At 37.8% G+C, this 22,853-nt stretch overlaps 1 protein-coding gene across 4 annotated transcripts in view; it reads left to right on the forward strand.

The window, feature by feature from the left end:
- EMC2 (ER membrane protein complex subunit 2) overlaps positions 1–22,853 on the forward strand; it is a 41,887-nt gene that overhangs the window by 13,722 nt on the left and 5,312 nt on the right. For 3 of the 4 annotated variants that reach the window (XM_081325179.1, XM_081325180.1, XM_081325181.1), the window contains 6 exons: positions 1,691–1,748; positions 12,017–12,102; positions 12,247–12,306; positions 14,804–14,885; positions 15,528–15,638; positions 18,220–18,324. In XM_081325179.1, the coding sequence (XP_081181305.1) occupies positions 1,691–1,748; positions 12,017–12,102; positions 12,247–12,306; positions 14,804–14,885; positions 15,528–15,638; positions 18,220–18,324 (502 nt within the window). Of the gene's footprint in view, positions 1–1,690; positions 1,749–12,016; positions 12,103–12,246; positions 12,307–14,803; positions 14,886–15,527; positions 15,639–16,203; positions 16,344–18,219; positions 18,325–22,853 lie in introns of all 4 variants that reach the window. The other variant, XR_014026114.1, reaches the window with a different exon arrangement.

Here is a 22,853-nt window from a genome sequence, read left to right on the forward strand (position 1 = left end):
AGTGAAGTGGGATAATCTTACATTTCTGACCATCATAGGGTCCTCATAATCATGTGATCATGCATTTATGACACTTGTATCATTTTACAGTGACACGTTTGCACTTAGTGCACTTTTCAACTAGCTTCTGACAAGCATAGTCAATGAAGAAGTTATCTCACTAACAACCCTGCTAATTCAAGTAATGTGTGAATGGAAAGTAACATTCTAAGTCTGTTGCAGTCATGTGAAGTTTCACTTAGAGATCATGTTGCTGGTCCCAGTTATGATTGCCAAGCAACAACTACCTTTTAATAGAATATGTGTGGCATGACTTGCTTTCTAGAGGATGAGAAGTTGTTATCAGGAGATGTCACTATTATAGTTAAAATAAGTTGCTGAAAATGTTTGAATCTGTTTCTGAAAAACTATGTGAAGTGAGAAGAGTCTAGGTATGAAGAAAATTAGACTCTAATAACACAAAAAATATAACATTTCAGTAATAACATATATATATTCTATGTCCACAGTTCTAGCTTAAATTCTTAGCATCTCCATGAGTAAATCTGCTGAAGTCTAGTAAAGCAATAAAGATGTATAAACCTCCGGGCAAGTTAAAACAATTTATTAATCAAGATAAGAAGTCTGCTCACACATGGTAACAAAAATATTGAGTCTGATTAAAATTGTACTTACCGTATTTTTCAGACCATAAGACGCACCGGACCATAAGACGCACCCAGTTTTTAGAGCAGGAAAACAAGAAAAAAAAATTATTTCTCCTTCTCTCTCTCTCCCTCTCTTTCTCTCTCTCTCTCTCTTTCCCTCCCTCTCCCATTGTCCCTTCCTTCCTTCCTTCCTTCCTTCCTTCCTTCCTTCCTTCCTTCCTTCCTTCCCTCCCTCCCTCCCTCCCTCTTTGTCCTTCCCTCTCTGCATTAGAGCAGTACCTGCGGAGGCGGCCCTTCAGCCCGGCTTTCTCTTGCAGAAAGCAAGCTGAAACGGAGTGAGGGAGATTGCCAGAAATGCGAATCGGCCGATCTCGCGCTCCTGCAAACTCCCTCGCTCGGTTTCAGCTTCCCTTGCTACAAGAGAAAGCAAGCTGAAACGGAGTGAAGGAGATTGCCAGAAATGCGAATCGGCCGATCTCGCGCTCCTGCAAACTCCCTCGCTCGGTTTCAGCTTCCCTTGCTACAAGAGAAAGCAGGCTGAAACGAGGCGCAAGATCAGCCGATTCGCATTCCTGGCAATCTCCCTCACTCCGTTTCAGCCCGTCTTTCTCTTGTAGCAAGGGAAGCTGAAACCGAGCGAGGGAGAGTGCAGGAGTGTGAGATCGGCGTTTCTCAGCACGTGCCGATTCGTGCTCCACTTGCAGAGGTTGGGGCTGGCCATACGGATCACCTTCGGACCATAAGACGCACCCTCGTTTCCCCCCCCCCACTTTTGGGAAAAAAAGTGCGTCTTATGGTCCGAAAAATACGGTAAGTGCTGTAGTGTCTGTATTCTATTTTGGAGCTTGAAATGCTCCAAAATACAATACAACTACTTCAGTGACTTCAGATGAACAACAACATATATATTTATGTCCATACCCATATGTTATTTTCCAGCAGGTTTACACATCTTATTGGGTAGGGATGAATGGCTTTAAGTATATAGAGATGTTAGAACTTTGTTAAATTTACCTGCAGGTGTTTTCTGTTCATATTTGCAGCTATGATGATGCAATACAGTTATATGACAGAATTTTACAAGAGGACTCAACAAACACCGTAAGTAAAATAGAAAAATAAGCAATGCCTTTTTTTCTTTACCTTTATGTTGTAACATTTTCCTTCTTGTTAATACTTTGTGTTAAAATTCCAACATGAAAATCAGATTTAATAAATTTCTTTGTAGAGCTGATGCTTCTTGCCTATGTGGTAATAGGCAAGGGGTGTCAAACTCAATCGTATCACATGACGTATTGTGACATATCACAATGCTTTACCTTTGCGGAGCCGGGGTGGGCATGGCCTGCTTGTGATGCATCTGGCCCGTGGGCCGTCAGTTTGACACCCCTGTAATAGAACATTGGAATGTTTTTATAATAGCCTAATATACTTGGAACTTTAATTAAATTTGTAAAAGTCAGACCATAATTTTATATAGTTGTGACATAAAAAATATCAGCAAGTTTGAATATGAATGTTATTTTTATACTAACCATTTATGCTGCACATATGGTGAAGGTTAAAATCTTCAGAATCTTGAATTGGCTCTCGTGAATTAACTGAAGTGAATTAGGAGTAGGGGAGGCCAAGGTCACACCCATATACTCCTTTTTCCTTGCAACATATTAATATTGACTGGGAAATTGGTCTGCAAATATAATTATATAATTAATGTTGCAGCTCACCCATATGTCTACTGCTGATCATGGCAGATTTGATGTTATAAACAGATTTTGGCACCAGAATTTAGTGCCTAAACCAGCCTCATTATTGATATTTATATCAGTTTCCAAAATCAGGAGACCCTTATCTTTAGTTTGATTTAATGCTTTCTCCAACTATCAAAGAAACTCAAAGAAACCTGATATTGCCATGGAACACAGGTGCCATAGAAACCATGGCCTTCTGTATTGTCAGTTTTACAGGGATATTTTTCATCAGTTGATTATCTGTCTTTGATTTAAATTTTTAGGGCATTCTCATAAATTTTGTTTGCATTATCCATTAAACAAACAAGATACTTTTATTTCTCTAAAAGTAGCAAACTTCTGCTGCATTATGTATAAGCTTTGTCTGCAAATAAATGGTTGCTGATTATTATTATTGTGAGGGGATAGTTTTGTTCCTTCTCTTGAATGTATTTTTTCCATATATTTTATTGATTTTTTAAAAAACATAAATCACTTAATAGTTGGTAAACAGTGTGTTTGCTGGGTTTACATTTGTAAAGAAAGATCATTAACAATTGGTTTCTATAATCCATAATCCACATAGTACATTTAGTTGATTTCCCCTTTTCCCCAAAATCTCTTCTTTGCAAACCTTGAAATAATCCAGTTCTTATTATTTTGATAAATAATATTACATATATAATTTTCCCCCTATATTCCTAGAAATAATGATCACATCAATATAATATTTCTTTTCTATCTAATCATTCTGGTTGCCTCATCTTATATCCTGTTACAGTCCTTATTTAGATTTGTTTCTCCCATAAAGTTCAAAGTATTCTTGCTGGTTAAGATTTTCTCAACAGTTAATTACATTTAAAGATTTAAATCCATTTTTCCCATATAAACCATCTCAACACTTTTACATTTCTTAAAGAATAGGTAAAAACAGTAAACAGAAGGAAAAGAGAGCAAGAGTAAAGAAACATAAAAAGTAAAATACTACTTAAAATATATATTCCTCCTAAGCTAATATATATTCATTCCCAAAATTTCTTATTTTTTTAACCATAATTAAAAATATATTTAATATTTAAATACTCCATTTAATGTGTCTAGTCATCTAATCCTTTAACTCTTATTCAAAGCATTTTTTATACGTTATAATTCCCTAAATTCAAACACATTCAATTATCTAAAACATTTTCTTCATCCAAGCCATTTCAACAGTAATCCAAGGAGTTCAAAAAAGATTCTTTTTTCCCCTAAAGTTTATAATTCTCTGTCTGCAACCCAGATTGTTGTCTTTTTTTGTCACAACTGTTCTTTGTTATTAAGGCTTGGAAGGTCACAAACACAGATTAGCTTTTCCCAGGTTTTGGTAAGTTCTCTGTGGAAATCATAATTCATAATCTTCATCCACCGCTAGGTGTCAGCATCTATTTAGTTTTCAATATGAACAGTGGTCTTTAAAGTGAGAGTCTTAACCATTCAACAATTTTAAACTTGTCCAAAGTTAAATTTTAACTTTCAAATTTATAAATTTATTTCACTACCCTATATTTTGATCCTCCATGGAAATTTTAATTTGCTGCTTCTGTTAGTATAAGGATGGAGCGGAAGTCCCCCTTTTTCACTTTTGGAGGTATTTTGCTTCTTGGGGATCTTTTCCAGGAAATTAAGTGTAGAATAGAAAAGGGAAAATCAGATTCCTCACCCAGTTTCAAGTACACTGTTTACTGTTGTGCTGGTTAGTTCTTTTAGACTTTGGTTGCAAGTAGCTTGGGCTGATTGGTGAAATACAGCCTTTCTCCTGTCGGGTTAGAAGGCTTTCCTCAAGATGAACGTAGCAACCGCCATCATTCCAGAGTTGCTGGGGCACCCTTCTTTATTCGCTGCCTCTCTGGGGCGGCTTGGACCCATAAGGGTCTCCAGGCGGGACAAAAATTAGCCGCAGGGGTGCGGCGGTCAGTCCACAAGCCCACGACCAGTTGCTACTGTGCAGGACCGGAAGTCCCCTTCTCTTGAATGTATTTGTATTGGTCAATGACCAAATAATAAATAAAATTTCTGAGACCAGGATTGGTATGGACAAGAACAAATAAACAGAAATGTGACATTGGCTGAATTCTTTTGGATTGGGAAAATCATTCACCTAATATAAGTGCGCATCAGTTTTCAAGGTATTCTTCCTCTGAAGAATCAAGAAAGCAAGTTGGAGTTGCTTCAGCACTTTTAAAGGAACAGCAAGTGACTTCAGGAGTTGTGTTAACTTTGATGTCTCTATTGTCCAACTGAAGAAAAGTGAACCTCCCCACAATATCACCAGAGTGGGTTACTGCAGTGTGTTTTTTATGGGCCAAATTTAAGAACTGTTCATAAATTTCACTCAGTATGTAATGTGGTTGCAAGAACAGTGGGAGAGGCTAAGATTTTGTGTCATGTTACATCAGTTCAGAGACCAGCCTAAATCTCTGGTTGTGGTTTTTCAAGTCCTGAACAGTTTAACATGGGATTATTTAAAGAATAGTCTACAGCAGTAAAAACCTGTCCAAGTGTACATTCAGTGTGGAATTCTGCTTGTTGGTTTGACAGTAAGAGAATATTGCATTAATATGTACCACAAATTGGGCTTCACGTCTTTGGAACGCTCATCTAAGATATGCATGTGCCCTTTTCATTTTAACTTGCTGATACTTATTTTCTTCTCATGCAAGAAAAATGATTAATTAGAATAGTGTTTTTTAAAATATTTGATTAAAAATATTACTGATTAGAGTGAGAATTATACCCAAATAATTCTGAGACTTGAAAATAATGGATTGTTCTGCAATATTTTTGTAATCATATTTAAAAAATCATCTTGAAAATAGTGAGAATCAAAAGTATTAATTTGTTTTTCCTTTTAGATAAATAGCCATTGTGTTAGATACAAGAATATACTGATTAGATAAATTATTAAAAAGTATATATAATTTCAGTTGCTTTAAAGAGACTGCTTTTAAAATTAATATGAAACATAAAAAATATTCGGTTGGAGACACTGAACTTGCATAAACTATGTTTGACTTATAATTAAACCTGAATTAAATAATGAGAGATTAAATTAACTGGAAGACATTTTCAAAATTTCAATATTGATGCTATATTTCCTGCTAACATTTGTGCTTTTTGTCGTGTAGAAATCCAGTTTCTCATATTTCCAATTCAGAAAATTGTACCAAAGCATCTTAAAATAGCCAGATCATTAATATAAAAAGTATACTATTACTTTTATTATATTGCTATAATATTGTAAATATTAGTCCTGAGTACCTTACCTTACTTAAATTTATTAATCTTGACTATTGGGCAAATGCCTTTTTCTCAGTCAAGTATGGGTACTTTGATTTTGTGTGCTGAAGAATGAAGGTTAAGTAAAACGTTCTGATAAATTGTCAGGTATTGGAGTTGTTTATATGTCATCTACCTGTTAATTATTTCCATGTGCACATATGGCTGCTGTAGGAAAATAAATGCTTCATGGTTTTAAACTGAAACTATTTCTGAGTTTGTCTTGGCACTAACCTGAGCTTAAAGCAGTCTTTTATGGTGTGCTGACACATGGAGTTGCTTAGATATATTAAACATTTTCTGTTGTTTGGCAAGTGATACATCAGCTTTTGTTCACATAAGTCATGTAAAGATCACGCATTGCAGGAGCTGACAGTTTGAGACAGGAAAGATAGGGGATGAATAAGGAATAAAAAACAACTTTACTCTACCCTACAGTATTTCCCATTAGAGTACAGAGGGTTGTAAACTTTACCTTATATAATGGAAAAGTACATCTTAAAGGACTTGTTGTATTGCAATTATGAAATGAAAATAGGGGAAAAAATTAAAACGTTTAAAAAGAGGCCTTAAAATAGATTTCTGTATTAATACTAACAATTAAAGTCCTAATCCATGTGCTATTCAAGCACTTTCTTAATGGGAGTTGAAAAACAGTCCTGAACAATGTAACTTATGTAAGGCCAAGTTTTGTTACAGTCCATTAGCTTCAACTAAGGAATCCTTGGGTAGGAATTAATCTTTCTTTCCAACTTCTGATGTATCTGATAGGTTTCCACTCTGGAACTTTACTGCTTTTAGAGCATTCTCTAAAAAACATTTCTGTATTTGTGCAAGGAAGCACATAGATTTGGAGTATGAAAGTAAATCATCTCATGGGAAAGTGAGCTGGAATGTATTATTATTGCATTTGTTTACAAATCTCAGTGTGGTGCCATTGTGAATTTCTGTCCCATCTTAAATATACTACATGTAAATCTGGACTTACAGCCACAATTAGATTGGAATTTCTGCGGCTGAACAATATGGTCATTAAGTGAGTCATCACATGACCAAAATGATTTTATGACCTTTTTTACCATGGTTGTGAAGCAAATCCATCTTTCTTCATTGCTTGTTGGAAGCCAGCTGGGGAGGTTGCAAATTGCAAGCACGTGACCGCAGAACGCTCCAACTGTTGTAAATGAGATGTAAATGAGACCCAAATTGCGGTCATGTGATCAGGGATGGTGCAGGGGTTGTAACTTCAATGTCAAGCCATAAGTCGCACTTTCAGTGCAATTGTAACTTCAAACAATTGTTAAACAAATGGTCATAAGTCAAGAAGTACCTATATGGACAATGGACATATATGTAATTTTCAGACTGCCTTTTGTTGCTTTCATAAACTGGAAGGTTTAAGCAAGCCAGAGGAATTGCAAATTCCAGGCTAGCCAGCAGATAAGTAGCTGCTTCTGGGTGGGATAGAAAGCCAAGGGGGTTAGTAGGGAAGGTTGGCGAGGATGTGGATGAGAGGTGCAGTACGGGTCAGGAAAGTGCTGAGAAGTGTGTGCATTGGGGAGAGTGTGAAGAGTATGAGTGGGTGAGCAAGAGCAGGTTGGGGAAAGTGCAAGTGGATGTGTGAAAAACAGGGTGAGCAGGGTGCAAGGAGGTGCATGAGAGGCAAGGTTGAGGAGTGCAAGGGAGGAGTACAGAAGAAGCACAGGTTAGAAAGGGTGCACAAGGGTGTGCAGGATAGTTAGGGAAGGTGTGTGAGGAAGTGGCCAACAGGAAGTGTGTGCAAGGATGAGGGAGGTCAGGAAGGTTGCCTGAAGGTGTGACATAGATAAAAGGAGGGTGTGAGAGAGGAACAGAGAGGGTTGAGGTGGATGGGCAGGAGTACGCGAGTGCAGAAGGCTGAGGAAGAGGGTGCAGGTAGGGGAGACCTACCTAGCGACTTGTGACTGCTGATTTTTCCATTGACTTTCTAGAGAGGTTGGCGGGGAAGATTGCAAACTACAATCACCTGATTGCTAGCTGCTGTAGGCTAGTCATAATTCTGAGCCAGTTTCCAAGCGCCTAGACACGAGCACAGGGGTGCTGGGATTGCCAGAATTCTGAGGGCCAATCATAACCAACATCTACTCAGTGCCATCATAACACAAAGTGGATCAACATACCAACAGTGCTTTGATAGACAACGGAATTCTTTTTGAATGAAAAGGAGGAAAAAAAATAACTCAAGGTAGTTCTCAGGATTCTTTTCTTTTGAGAGGAGTTGCAAATATGTGTACAAATACAGTATAGAAGAATATCCCTGTCAAACCATATAGTACATAAATTGGTATATTTATTTATGAATATTGCATCTTTGTTATTTTTATAAGCAACTCACGGTGGCAAACATACCTAATACTCCTTCTTCCCGTTTTCCGCACAACAACAACCATGTGAGGTGGATTGAAATAAGAGAGACCAACTGGCTTGACATGACAGCTGGCTTTCATGCCTGGGACTAGAACTCACAGTCTCCCAGTTTCTAAGTCAGCATCTTAACCACTACGTCAAATTGGGTCTTTTGGCTGCTGGATGAACACAGATAAATCTTTCTCTGATTTCTCTAATGTATTCACTGCTTTGCATTTAATATGGTCGGTATGGAAGCATTGTGTGGTGGGACCAAAAGAACGTGTGTAGGTTTAACTCCACAAGTGTCTCTGAAGTCTGTTTCTATGTAGTCAGTGCAATACAGCATTCACTTGGCTTGAAAAATTTCCTGCCGGTAAAATTTTTTTTTTATTATACAGTACGGTATATGCTGCCCCAAAGTGACTTTGATAAATAGAACATATTGCAGTGAATGGCTTGACTTGGTGGGTTAAAGTTGCCAATTCCTGTTTATACCAGTGCTTCTTCAACTGGGCAGTACCTATAATTTAGTGATAGTCTGAGGTATAATCAATTTTTATATCTGTTGGGATTTGGGTAGTAATGACTTCTATAGGATTGCTGAAAAAATGATGCCATGTATTCAGGAAACATAGGATTTATAAGTGTGTTGCTCTTATGGTTCTAGATTTTTTTGAACTGACAATGACAACAGTGTAAGAGAGAAAAGATGGGGTAGAAATTGGTCAGTGTGCTAGTGGGATGTCAATTTCTAGATCCTATCTTGTGGCAATGAGGGTGGCAAAGCGCGCCTACTTCACCACCCTCATTGCGTCTGCAGATAATCGCCCGGCCGCCCTATTTAGAGTGGTCCGCTCCCTTTTAAGTCAAGAGACGGGAGAGGACCCCCTACATGGACGGGCTGAGGAATTTAGTAAATATCTGGTGGACAAAATTGCTCAGATTCGGGCTGGTCTGGACTCTGACTGGGCAGTATCTAACGAGAGGAAAACGATGAAGTTGGCCAAGTACATTTGGGAAGAGTTCGATCCTGTGACTCCGGATGAAGTGGACAAGATCATGGGGAAACTAAGTGCCGCCACATGTTTGTTGGACCCGTGTCCCTCCTGGCTAGTCTATGCTTCTCGGGAGGTTACACGAGGCTGGCTCCTAGCAGTTATCAATGCCTCACTGAGTGAAGGGTACTTCCCTGCTGCCTTGAAAGAGGCGGTGGTAAGGCCCCTCCTCAAGAAACCGGCACTGGACCCAGCTGTTTTAAACAACTTCCGTCCTGTCTCCAACCTTCGCTTCCTTGCGAAGGTCGTTGAGAGCGTGGTGGCACGACAGCTCCCTTTGAACCTGGAGGAAGCTGAATATCTAGATCCGTACCAATCGGGTTTCAGACCAGGGCACAGCACGGAGACGGCATTGGTCACGCTGGTGAATGATCTCTGGCGGGCCCGAGATAGAGGTTATTCTTCTGTCCTGGTCCTATTAGATCTATCAGCGGCTTTTGATACCATCGACCATGGTATCTTACTGCGTCGTCTTGAGGGGCTGGGAGTGGGAGGCACCGTTCTGCGTTGGTTCTCCTCCTACCTCTCGGACCGTTCGCAGACGGTGTTGGCAGGAGGGCAGAGGTCAAGCCCTAGGCCTCTTAATTGTGGAGTGCCTCAGGGTTCGGTGCTCTCGCCCCTCCTGTTCAACATCTATATGAAGCCGCTGGGAGAGATCATCCGTAGCTTCGGGGTGAAATATCATCAATATGCTGATGATACCCAGCTATTCATCTCCACCCCGAACCAACCCAGTGATGCCCTCGATGTGATGTCCCGTTGTCTGGAAGCGGTACAGATTTGGATGGGAGAAAACAGGCTTCGACTCAACCCGGCCAAGACTGAGTGGCTGTACATACCGTCATCTCGTTTAGTCCAAGAGGTTCCATCTCTGACTATAGGAGAAGAGATGTTACCTCCCATTGATAAAGCACGCAATCTGGGCGTCCTCCTAGATTCACGACTCAGTTTTGAAGATCACATTGGAACCGTGGCTAGGGGGGCATTTGCCCAGATTCGTCTTATATACCAATTGCGCCCCTTTTTGGACCAAGATGCCCTACGTACAGTCACCCACGCACTCGTTACCTCCCGTATTGATTACTGTAATGCTCTCTACATGGGGCTGCCCTTAAAGACCACCCGGAGGCTTCAGCTGGTGCAGAATGCAGCTGCACGGGTTGTGATGGGAGCTTCCCGATACTCCCATATTACACCCCTCCTGCGTGAGCTGCATTGGCTACCAGTTGCCCTCCGGGTGAGATTTAAGGTGCTGGTACTTACCTTTAAAGCCCTACATGGCTTAGGTCCGGGATACTTGCAGGACCATCTGCTGCCGGGAACAAATTCCCATCGCCCAGTACGCTCACACAGAGAAGGCCTCCTCAGGGTACCGTCAGCTAGGCAATGTCGGCTGGCGACCCCCAGGGGGAGGGCCTTCTCTGTGGGAGCACCAACCCTATGGAATCAGCTCCCCCCTGAGCTTCGGATAGCCCAAAACCTCCAATCCTTTCGCCGCGGCCTCAAAACGCACCTGTTCCACCAAGCTGACCTAGACTGACAGGCATTTTAATTAATTTATATTTAGTATTTTTAATTCATTTTTAAATTCTCTAATTTTTTATTGCACTGATGTTCTCAATTTCATTTTATCTTGATTTATGCACTTATTATATGTTTTATTGTGAGCCGCCCTGAGTCCTTCAGGAGATAGGGCGGGATATAAATCCCATCAATAAATAAATAAATAAATTTATTAAGTACAGATACACAGTTATTAATTTCCCAAGTTTTAAATTCCAATTTCTTGGAATTTAAACTTGGAAGTCTGCAACTGAAGAAAGGTAGTATAAGGAATTTCATGCCCTATTTAATGCAGGCGATCTTAGAATGAGATATCGTACACACTTCACCAAGTCCATCGTCTTCTGATGTGATCAGATGTCTTTTAGTAGTTGAAGATAAAGATCAGTTTATACACGGATGCTTGGAAAAGCATATAATGTTTCCACTGGTAGGCAGCTTAGGAGCCTGAATGGCTTCTGTTGTGTGGGAATACTGCGGTTTACAAATACAGCAGCAGTGACTGGAAAGTCTTAATTCCAGATCATTTGAGGAGGCCCCTACTTGTGTATTTTTGAAGGAAGAGCATTCAGAGATGAAAAGAAAAAAAGCCTTCTCATGGCAGTGAGCTGTCCTCTCAGCTGCTGCAAATGAAGTTTGTTTTAAAAGGGGGAAGGTAAAGAATCAGCAATGGCACCTGCCCCAGATTGTTAGGGCATGCCTTTTGTTTACCTGTTATGAAGCTGTTAATTCAGTGGAACAGCTGCCAGACAACTTAGAATTTAAGTTCAGCTGATAGCAGTTGAAATGTTCTTAGAGTTGTTATACTGCCAGGAATCGTATGCATAATATTGGCTACCTTTTTTTTCTGTGATTATTGCAATGTGCAGAGACCGCTTCAGCAAATACAAATTTCTGCTTTGAGATTTATGGAACATTGCTTCTAAAAGGTTCTTAAACACAGAAAGAAAAAAGAAATATATTGGGAACCTGGAAGTACAGTGGCTGTCTCACTGTGAAACAAAATGCATAAATGGTAGGCTGAACAACTTCGGGGTTCTTTAATGGTTGTAATTATCAGAATCTGGACAACCACTTACGATGCATACGGTTTGTGTATATAAGTTAAAGCATAACATCAAAGCAAGAAAGGCATTTAAATCTCTCTGCAGGATGTCATTGTGTCTGAATCTATGTGAAAACTCCTGTCATGCAGTTGCTCAGCAATGCAGTTTTTTTGGTCAATAAAATAATAGTTTGCAGAGTCAAATTGGCTGTTTCTCAAAAAACCCAAGAGGGGTGTACAAGCACATAATCCTCTGTAAATTTTAACCTATAGGCAGCCCGAAAACGTAAGATTGCCATTCGGAAAGCCCAGGGGAAAAACGCTGAAGCCATCCGAGAGCTGAATGAGTATTTGGAACAGTGAGTGTTTTATAAGAATACGCATTGTGTTGCTTTATCCTAATCTCTTTTTTAATTAAAAAGGCATTTGCATATGACTTTTTTTTCTTTGCCTCCTTGCTGTTCATTTTATAGAATCTGTTTTCTCCATCTTCCTTTGTTCAGATTTGTTGGGGATCAGGAAGCCTGGCATGAGCTCGCTGAGCTCTACATCAATGAACACGAGTAAGTTGTTTGCGAAGTCTAATTCATAAAGGACTGAGAAGGGGTTTTTTTCCCCATACAAAAAGGGATTGCTTTCTTAAAGCGATTATTACATACTCTTTTTCCCAGTGGCCATTTCCCCCCTTTTTATAAAAAGTTTCTCATTTTTTTTATTAGAATGCATTTTTATGGACTTGTCAAGCACATTTTATTCAGCTGACATGGTTTTTGGTAGCTTGGTTACAAGCATTTTATTAATATTGTCTGATGTAAGTACCGATCTCCTAAATTCAAGAAAAGGCATGCATGAACTGTATTTAAAATTTTATCACTCTTCTCTGAAGAGACAGGCTACATATGATTTGCAGCAGAGACAAATATTTTCTAAACAATAAATAGAAAATAAGAATGTTGTCTCTTGGATAAATAGCAGCATGCACTCAAGAATGTTGGCACTTTTCTGTTGGAATCTTGAATGTTTTTGTTCACTTTGTATTGCTTTAGTGACAAGGGGAAATCCCAGCATGAGCGGATTAGTGTACAGCTTTAGTTCAGTTTTTTAAATATATGGCATTAATTCTAACCTTTATTCCAAAAGGAAATTATTGTGTATTTTTTTTGCTCCAACTTTACTTCTTAGGCCAAATCTTACAGTGTTGTTGCTTTCTATGCATATTTCAAGGAATAAGAAAGTACAGTAATGAGGTTCTCAGAAGAAAAGCATCTATTTCTATAGAGTTAGCAAAAATTGCTTTATTTCTCTTTTTAAGAACATAGTTTAAGTTTGTTAAGTGTTGTTTGTTGGTTTATTTATTTGAATTTATATGCTGCCCATCTCACAATTAAAGCAACTTACACATTGCTTTTAGTGTATTAACAATATAAGTGCAATATATGTATAATAATTTATAATTAAGGGATTCAGAAACAAAATATTGTTTTCTTATTAGCCTCTTGTGGCATATTTCATTAACATTTTTATTATGACATACTCTGATATGGACTATATCCTACTTTATCAAATGCATGGATAAAACTGGCAGGTGACAATTAAAAATACATATTTCTATAAATTTAATAGCAAACATAAACAGGCATATTGATAAAATTAGAAATTAAAAGTATCCAAAATTTTAAAACAGAAGTTAAATATTTTCACAAAATCCGTGAAGAATACATCTTCTAAGTATTTTCTTTTTGGTAAAAATGTTAGATAAAATCAGCTTTAATATAAGAGATGATAAAAGTTACAGTTACATAAAAATATAATGGTTACATATATTATGTTTTTAGGCAGATTACAATTAAAGTGAACCCCAAAGGTAAAGGACAAGGGATGCATGTGGAATTTTGTGGAGGGAATAGTTGTCAGAATAATTAGTATTAGAAAGAGGAGAATATTTGTAGCTCAGTTGGAATGAGGGATCTTTGATGCACTTTAAGCTTGGTTGTTATTTTGCAGACATTTCACTACCCAAACAAGGTAACATCGGTAGTATACTGCTGATGTTACCTAGTTTGGGTAGTGAAATGTCTGCAAGAAAGCAACCAAGCTTGTGCATCAAAAGCCCCTGGAATCAGTATTTCCGATTTTTCATTCACTCCTCCCCAAGCCAGATTCCAAGAAGTAGCACAGACAGACTTGTGAATTTTCAGGGTTCAGTAAATGCAACACAAGGGGTTAAGAATGTATTAAGATCTACAAATGAAATTCAGTTGTGATCGCTGTAGATTATAGTTATCAAGTTGCCTTAAACAAGCAAACAAGGCTTTTGGGGGTTTGTTATAATATTACGACAGATTCTTTGTTTGCATTTGTTTTTAGGTGCGGTTTTATAGGATAGACTGAAGTCTGATTTTGTAATAAAAGTTGTAGTTTTTGTTGTTTTTTAAAAATGTGGGTTTGGAACACATGCTTGGTAGTCAATCTGCGCTAACTTAACTGAGCATGCACTTTCTCTTGCTATCGTATGTTAGAAGTCAATTGCCACAGTTTTTGAAAGCTTGTAGAAGTTGAGTATATTTTATAAAAAGCATGTGTTTGAAGGATGCGTATTGAATCTTCAAAATACATAAGTTTAGTGACATTATTGATCATATTTAGCTTACACAAACTACTATAATGAAGCATCACTTAAAACCACATTGTATATGAAAACACTATGTACTATACTGTATTCTTCATTTTTTTCATAACTTTGAGAATTGAGAAATTTGGTACTATACAATCCTGAGAAATTTCTCTTCCTTTTGCTAAACAGAACTTACAATTGAAATCTTCAGTAATATTGTGAACTGCAGATGCTCCAAGGACTAATATATCTGCTTGTGGATAAGATTTTTGTGAATCCAACCCAATCCAATCTTATCCAGTTTGCAAAACCTTACCCACATAAATTTCTTTGTCACTTAAATGCTTTTTCTTTTGCCTCAATCTATTTTTTAATATTGTTTTCATCCTGACATTATTATAAACCCCCGAATTGTCTGTTTTTCTTTAACTCTCTTTTGTCTTCAGTTATGCAAAGGCTGCCTTTTGCCTGGAGGAACTCATGATGACTAATCCTCACAACCACTTGTATTGCCAACAGTTTGCAGAGGTGAGTATTTTAGAAGACTAGGAGAGCTAGTAATTGTCCCAAAGGAATGGTCAGTTGGAAAGATATACTCTCTTCATAACTTGTTTGTTTGTTCTCTCCTGTGGCTAGCATTCAATTTCTTCTACCGTGATTTTCCATCCTTTTCCCCCATGACATGTCCCTTGTTTCCGAATTCAGAAGCCTTTATTATTTTTAAAAAATAATACATTTAAATTATTTTTTAAAATCTTAAATTTTAATTAAGTTTTTAATCTTTTAATCTGTTATAATCTATAAAAGGGAAGCCCACGAAATACCTTTCTTGTATATTAAACCTAACTAATCTTATATATTTGTGTTATGCAATCCAATAAAACCACTAATAACTGGAGTGAGTTTATGTAATTATAGGTAAAAATAAGACGCAAAATGGAGACTGGTAAATACAGGCCAAATTACTAGATAGCTCTTCAGATGGACCCCTGACAATGCCTGAATTAAATATTTAACATCAACTGTCTCAACTATCTCACCTGGTAAAAATTTCTTTTAAGGGGGAAAATTTGCCTAACTTTTCTATATATGTAATGCATGATAAATTATATATTCCTTTAAAAATGGACATCTTTAGAAAGCCTGTTAAAATAAACGTTTAATTTACAGGTTAAATATACTCAAGGAGGGCTTGAGAACCTTGAGCTCTCACGAAAATACTTTGCACAGGCATTAAAACTGAACAACAGAAACATGAGAGCATTGTTTGGTCTTTATATGGTAAGTCCAGAAAGCAGGGTATTTTTGTTCAAAAATGATTTGCCTTGTTATTTAAATTTGGAAAAGGAAGGTTTCTATTTACTAGTAGAAAAGAAAAAAGATTTTCAAGATCTATTGTGAAAAAGCTTGGATTGGCTCAGTTCTTTCTCTACTAATAAGTAGATTTACTTAGCATTAGTAGCATTTATATTTTCTATCCATTTTGTTATTGTTTGGCCAGCATCAGCATTTTCAGCAATGAATTGTAGTGGTGCCATAATCACACTATAACATTTAAAGTGGAACTGAAGAGTTGTATTTGTTAATTTATTCTACAGTACAATATACAGTACAATATATACAGTACAATTCTACAGTACAATATAAATTAGCTTGCCTTAAACTAATCCATTGGAAAGATGACTTTGAATAGCTTTGACTTTAAATGTCTTTTCAGCTAACAGCTAACCTAATTTGTATGAATATATCTTCTCTTAAAAAAACATAAATACTGTTGCATTGTCCTATTCCATTGTAATATTGTGGGCATAAACAGTGAAATATATACTTGTAATGTTGTTTACAGGCACTTCTTGACTTACCACCGTAATTGGGACCAGAAATCTGTCATAAGCCATTATGACCATAAGTCAACGCACCCATGTGATCCAAAGCAATTTGGTTGATGTTTTTAGCCCTTGGGAACCATCTAGAGTCACTTGTCAAGTGAGCAGCCATATAAATTGAACACATACAATGTGGAAAAAAATTATTTGATCCCCTGCTGATTTTGTATGTTTGCCCACTGACAAAGAAATGATCAGTCTATATTTTTAATGGTAGGTTTATTTTAACAGTGAGAGACAGAATAACAACAACAAAAGTTATAAATTGATTTGCATTTCAATGAGTGAAATAAGAATTGGATTCCCTATCAATCCGCAAGATTTCTGGCTCCCAGATGTCTTTTATACAGGTAACAAGCTGAGATTAGGAGAACTCTCTTAAAGAGAATGCTCCTAATCTCAGCTTGTTACCTGTATAAAACATACCTCTCCACAGAAGCAATCAATCAGATTCCAAACTCTCCACCATGGCCAAGACCAAAGAGCCGTCGAAGGATGTCAGGGACAAGATTGTAGACCTAAGGCTGGAATGGGCTACAAGATTATCACCAAGCAGCTTGGTGAGAAGGTGATAACAGTGTGATTATTTGCAAAGAAACACAAAATAACTGTTAATCTCCCTCAGTCTGGGGCTCTATGCAAGATCTTACCTCATGTAACTTCAGTGATCATGAGAACGGTGAGGAATTAGCCCAGAACTACACGGGAGGATCTTGTCAATGATCTCAAGGCAGCTGAGACCATAGTCACCAAGAAAACAATTGGTAACACACTATGCCATGAAGGACTGAAATCCTGCAGCACCCACAAGGTCCCCCTGTTCAAGAAAGCACGTGTACAGGCCCATCTGAAGTTAGCCAATGAACATCTGAATGATTCAGAGAAGAACTGGGTAAAAGTGTTGTGGTCAGATTAGACCAAAATCGAGCTCCTTGGCATCAACTCAACTCGCTGTGTTTGGAGGAAGAGGAATGCTGCCTATGACCCCAAGAACACCATCCCCACCATCAAACATGGAGGTGGAAACATTGTGCTTTGGGGGTATTTTTCTGCTAAGGGGACAGGACAGTTTCACCACATCAAAGGGATGATAGACAGGGCCATATACCATCAAATCTTGGGTGAGAACTTCCTTCCCTCAGCCAGGGTGTTGAAAATGGGTCGTGGATAGGTATTCCAGCATGGCAATGACCCAAAACACATGGCAAAGGCAACAAAGGAGTGGCTGAAGAAGAAGCACATTAAAGTCCTGGAGTAGCCTAGCCAGTCTCCAGACCTTAATCCCATAGAAAATCCTTGGAAGGAGCTGAAGGTTCCAGCTGCCAAATGTCAGCCTCGAAACCTTAATGACTTGGAGAGGATCTACAAAGAGGAGTGGGACAAAATCCCTCCTGAGATGTGTGCAAAACTGGTGGCCAAATACAAGAAACATCTGACCTCTGTGATTGCCAACAAGGGTTTTGCCACCAAGTACTAAGTCATGTTTTGCGAAGGGATCAAATACGTATTTCACTCATTAAAATGCAAATCAATGTATACCTTTTTTGAAATGCATTTTTCTGGATTTTTTTGTTGTTATTCTGTCTCTCACTGTTAAAATTAAACTACCATTAAAATATAGACTGATCATTTCTTTGTCGGTGTGCAAACATAAAAAATCAGCAGGGCATCAAATAATTTTTTCCCTTCTGTAATAAATACCTTTGTTTCAGAAGTTGTTCCATGATATGCGGGACTGTTTGCCAACTACAAATTCAAAGAAATCCAGAAACTAGCTTTTTGTATTTTGGTGGACAAATCTACCATATCTATGATTTTTGTCCAACAGAATCAAAATACTTATTTATTGATTCTGAATTCTGATTTAAAAAGTATTATTTTTTCAGCATAGATGATAGGACAAGATTCAATATGTATCGTATATTTTAGTTAAATTGTCAAAAAAAATCCTGATTTGTTTCCTGTTGTACTTTTAGTCTGCCAGCCATATTGTCTCCAATTCCAAGGCCAGTGCAAAAGTTAAAAAGGATAATATGAAGTATGCAAGTTGGGCTGCAAACCAAATCAATAGAGCTTACCAGGTGAGTGTTTTGTTAAACTCAATAACATTTGTATATTAGTTTTTAAAGCTTGATGGTGCAGAAAAGGAAATTATTTACGATGATCGTAAAAAGCCACTCACGGTACATATTTGGGTATGACCTATATAATACAATTTTTTTTAAACCCATCCTTTTTGGAACCATGAATACACAATAGAAACTATTTAATTTCTGAATGTGTGAATGTTGTTATCAAAAGGACATACTGAACAGGAACAGAATATCCATCCTACCTGTATTTTATTTTATTTTTTCAGCATTACATCTTTATAAATCATTTTATTCCATATTTCATAAGACACAAAGTTATTTGCTAACTGTTAGTGTCCTTTATTAAATGTACTTCCAAAAGGCTTTATTACTGTATTTATCTTTGGTCTATTTTCTTGGGAGTGTACCCTAATTTTATCTACATCAACTCTGTAGGCAGAGAGACAGTGAACTTGTCCAGAATTCACCCAGTGAGCTCCCCCATTCTGTCCATTGCATTGATGTATTCTTGTCTTAAAACCCTGAGTAGAATCTTTGATTAATCAGGTTTGTATATTTGTAAATGGAAAACTATTAAGGCCATATATTTTGAACAAATATCTAACACTATGTTCAAACAATCAAAATGATACCTGTGTACATGGAAAGCACCAATTGCCTATATTATTGTTAAAAGGAGGCAAAAGAGTTCAGTTATATTATCAAAGACTTGGCCAGGTGCTGACTGTGGAGCAGATTATGAATTGTTTAGATGCAGTTTCCAAGTTAAGCCAGTCAGCTTCCACAAAATGATCTTGAATATATGCTCACCATTTTCAAGAAGAATATTGGGAATTCCTTTGAAGTCCTGAATCTCACTAATAGAGAATCCAAGAAATGATTGAATGAGCTTAAAGAAGCTGTGAAGGATAAATGTGAAAAGAAACTGCCAGTAAGGTAGAAAGAAAAAAAAGCTAACTGGTTATAGGGAAAAACTGTGAAAATTGCAAAGAATAGATAGGACAAAAACGTTAGAAAAGTACTTAAAGAATTTCAAACAATTCTCAGAAGAGACAAGAACCATTATTATAACAGTTGTAAAGGCATTGAAGATGCTGATAAAAGAAAATATTTTGAGGGTGGAAAGAGACCTAGAAAAACAAGAAAAGTCTTTCAAAAGAACTCTGAATTCAGAAGGAACTTGCAACTTGAATTGGTAGGCTAAAACAGAGGTCACCAACCTTTTCATTCTGGCGACACGGAGGGAAAGGGAGAAGCTGGGAAATGTGTGTGAGTGTGCACACGCAAAGGAGCCACGCGCACCCACACGATGCTAGCAGCTTTGCGCAGGTGCTAGCCACCACTGCTAGCACCCACGTACATGTGCAAACGGGCCCCACGCACCTGCACGGTGCTAGCAGCTCCATTTGCGCAGGTTCTAGCTGCTGTTAGCCCAGCATGCATACGCAAATGGGCTGCGCAATCCATGCATGCACTAGCGGTCCCATTTGTGCCAGCACTAGCTGCTAGCCTCGTGCACATGTGCAAACATTTTTTTTTAATTTTAATCCCATTTATATCCCGCCCTTCTCCGAAGACTCCGAAGACTCAGGGTGGCTTACAATTTAAGCACAAACCAATGTGCTTAGCAACATTGCTGGCGCTAGCATGAGTGGAAGTGAATGCTCACACGTGTGTGCACTGGTCCACCTGTCCCATGGCCCAGTGGCCACTAGGCCACAGCCCGGTAGTGGGCCACGAGCCATGGGTTGGGGACCCCTGGGCTAAAGCACGTTAATAGTAATCAATTCAAAGAGATCAAATAAAGGTGCAAGCAGTGTATTGTTCAGTAAGTATGTCAACATCCAAATACATTAGAAGATATTTCCTTCTTATAAGAATCTCTGGAACTAGCAGTTAAAATTAGATCAGCATTGCAGTCATTACCCAGGAGGTAAACTGCAGGAACTGATAAGACGATCAGGCTCAAATTATCCTACTTTGAAGGCATTATATGAAGACAAAGTTCTCTGAACATTCTAATGCTGAGAAACATGAAAAGAAAGAGAAGTAAAGGACAAGATAGATGAAAGCAGGGACAGATTATCATGGAAAAAATCTTTATGGTCATTAGGAATTGACAACAACATGATAGCACATAATCAATTGTGAATAATGCATGGAATGCTTGTTTGATTGATTTATATTGCCCGCTAGTTCTTGAATAACAAGATGATTCCACTCCAGCATTCTTGATTTTGAGAGCCTTAGCATCAGCATATTGCAGTGTGCATGAACCACAAGTGTTTCTTCATATTGCTATAAATATCTTCAATTGCTGGCATTCCTATAATGGTGCACTGTAGCAATTTGGTTTAAAAGGTAAGAAACTTATCCGAGTTTAATATAACAGCCTTTTGCTTTGGGTTAATTAGTTCATTCTTAATCATTGACAGTGGATGCTCTGATTTTACATTAATAAAGGCCAAATATCGAGCACACAGTTTCATAATCTGCAAATCAGTTTTCTTAGTGTAAAAAGTATCTTTATGAAACAGACTTTGAAATAATATCTGTTAGTAATTTGTAAACCTAAAATTCAGTTCTTTAAAGTTAGATACTAAGAGTTACTTATACACATTATTTCTAAACTCAGCAGTACAAATTATAAAATTCAATTTATATTTTATAACTATGGTGCAATTCCAAAACTATTGGGAAGTTATGTTGGAACTGAATCAAAATTATCCTTAACTGGCTCCTCTTTCAGTTGATATTTAACAGAACAGTTGCATTGTTACTCAACTAAAATATACTTAAAACAAATGTCAGCATTTCTTTGTGACTTCATGTATTTATGATATACTGCATACTTCAGCTGTATTTTAACAGAAAAGTGACAGATACCACATCCAGCTAAAAACTGAAAGGGGAATTTAAATATGTGGGATAAAATTACATAAATGAGAAATTGGCTTGAATATCACATTTACACACAAACCCCCACCCTGACAAAAGTTGCCATAAGAAACTGCTGAACAAATACCAAACTTTGCTTGACCTGAGTGCACCATGTGGTTTTCCTGGTCTGTATATTTGTATTTAAAGCTACTAAAAATGTAAAAACACAGCAAATGGACTGAGAATGCAGGTATTGTTCCTTTGAAACATCTCTGTTGCTGAAGTTTGCCATCTTGTGATTAGAGCAATGAAGTATTCATATTCAAGAACAAGTTTTAAGGAAGTAAATAACTACACCGATAATAGGTTAGATTTATTGGATCCTGAAGCATTCCCGTATGCACAGAAAAACTGTGTACTGGTTAAAGCATCAAGATGGAAACTGGGAGGCCATGAGTTCTAGCCACGCCTTGGGCATAGAGCCAGCCAGGAAACCATGGACCAGTCAGCTATTGGTGATCAGCTATAAGAAGGAGACAATGGCAAACCACTTCTGAGAAACCTTGCCAACAAAACTGCAGGGCTTTTTCCATGCAGTTGCCAGGATTCAAAAATTGACTTGATGGCACAAAAGGTTGTAAAAGACGAGGCATGTCATTACCTTAGAGCAAAACTTTTATATAATTAAATGACCTTAACATGGTCAGAGCACCACTAAAATAGAATGAGATGTTGGAACACCTAAATCTACAGTAGATTTTTTGGTTTCGTTTTGCTTTCTGAAACTACTTTGTGACTTTGTTAACCATAAATTCAAATTATAAGTATTTTCTTATCCTTCACTGTATTAATTTATTAATATATGCATAAAAATTATGTTTAAAATTTTTCATTGCCTTTTTCTGTTGAGCTGGAACCAATTACCATATTTTTCCGTAGAAAGAATAATCCGATCATTTCGTAGGATTCCTTAACTGCACTAATCAAGACCTACCAGTACATTATAGTTTATAGGGCAATCTTCAGCTTACAACCAGAATAGGACTGGAAAATTCACCAGTAAGCGGTACAGACGGTAGGCGAGGCATCATGGGACCATATCCAGTTTTACTATCTTTTTTCAATTGGTCGTTAAGTGAGACATCACATGTCTGCAACTGGCAATCTCCTTCCAGCTTCCTCATTGACTTTACTTGTTGGAAGCTGGCTGGGAAGGTCACAAATGATGATTATGTGACCAACGGATGCTACAATTTACAGAAATCCAGGCTGGTGGCTAAGCACTGGGATCATGATATGACCACGGAGACACAGCAATAGTTGTAAGTGTGAGGGCCATTTTAAGTCACTTCTTTCAGCACCACCATAACTTCAAACAGTCACTAGACAAATGGTTGAACTGAGCCACTGCCTTTGGTAAGGCAGTACAATCTACCTCACAGTATCAATTGCTGCGAGATGAGCAGGGTGTATCCTTTTACCCTCAAATCCTGCTAGTTGGCTTCTTAAAAATACTTTGTTAACTATTGCATACTAGAATGTTGGATTATATAGCCCTTGATCAGATTTTACAGGATTACTCTTACACTCACGAAGAGTTGATAATGATGGGCTGTTTTGCCAGCGTTTCCTGTAAT

The sequence above is a fragment of the Vipera berus genome (genome assembly GCF_964194415.1).
Source record: "Vipera berus genome assembly, chromosome: 3".
In the NCBI taxonomy this organism is placed as follows: Eukaryota; Metazoa; Chordata; class Lepidosauria; order Squamata; family Viperidae; genus Vipera; species Vipera berus.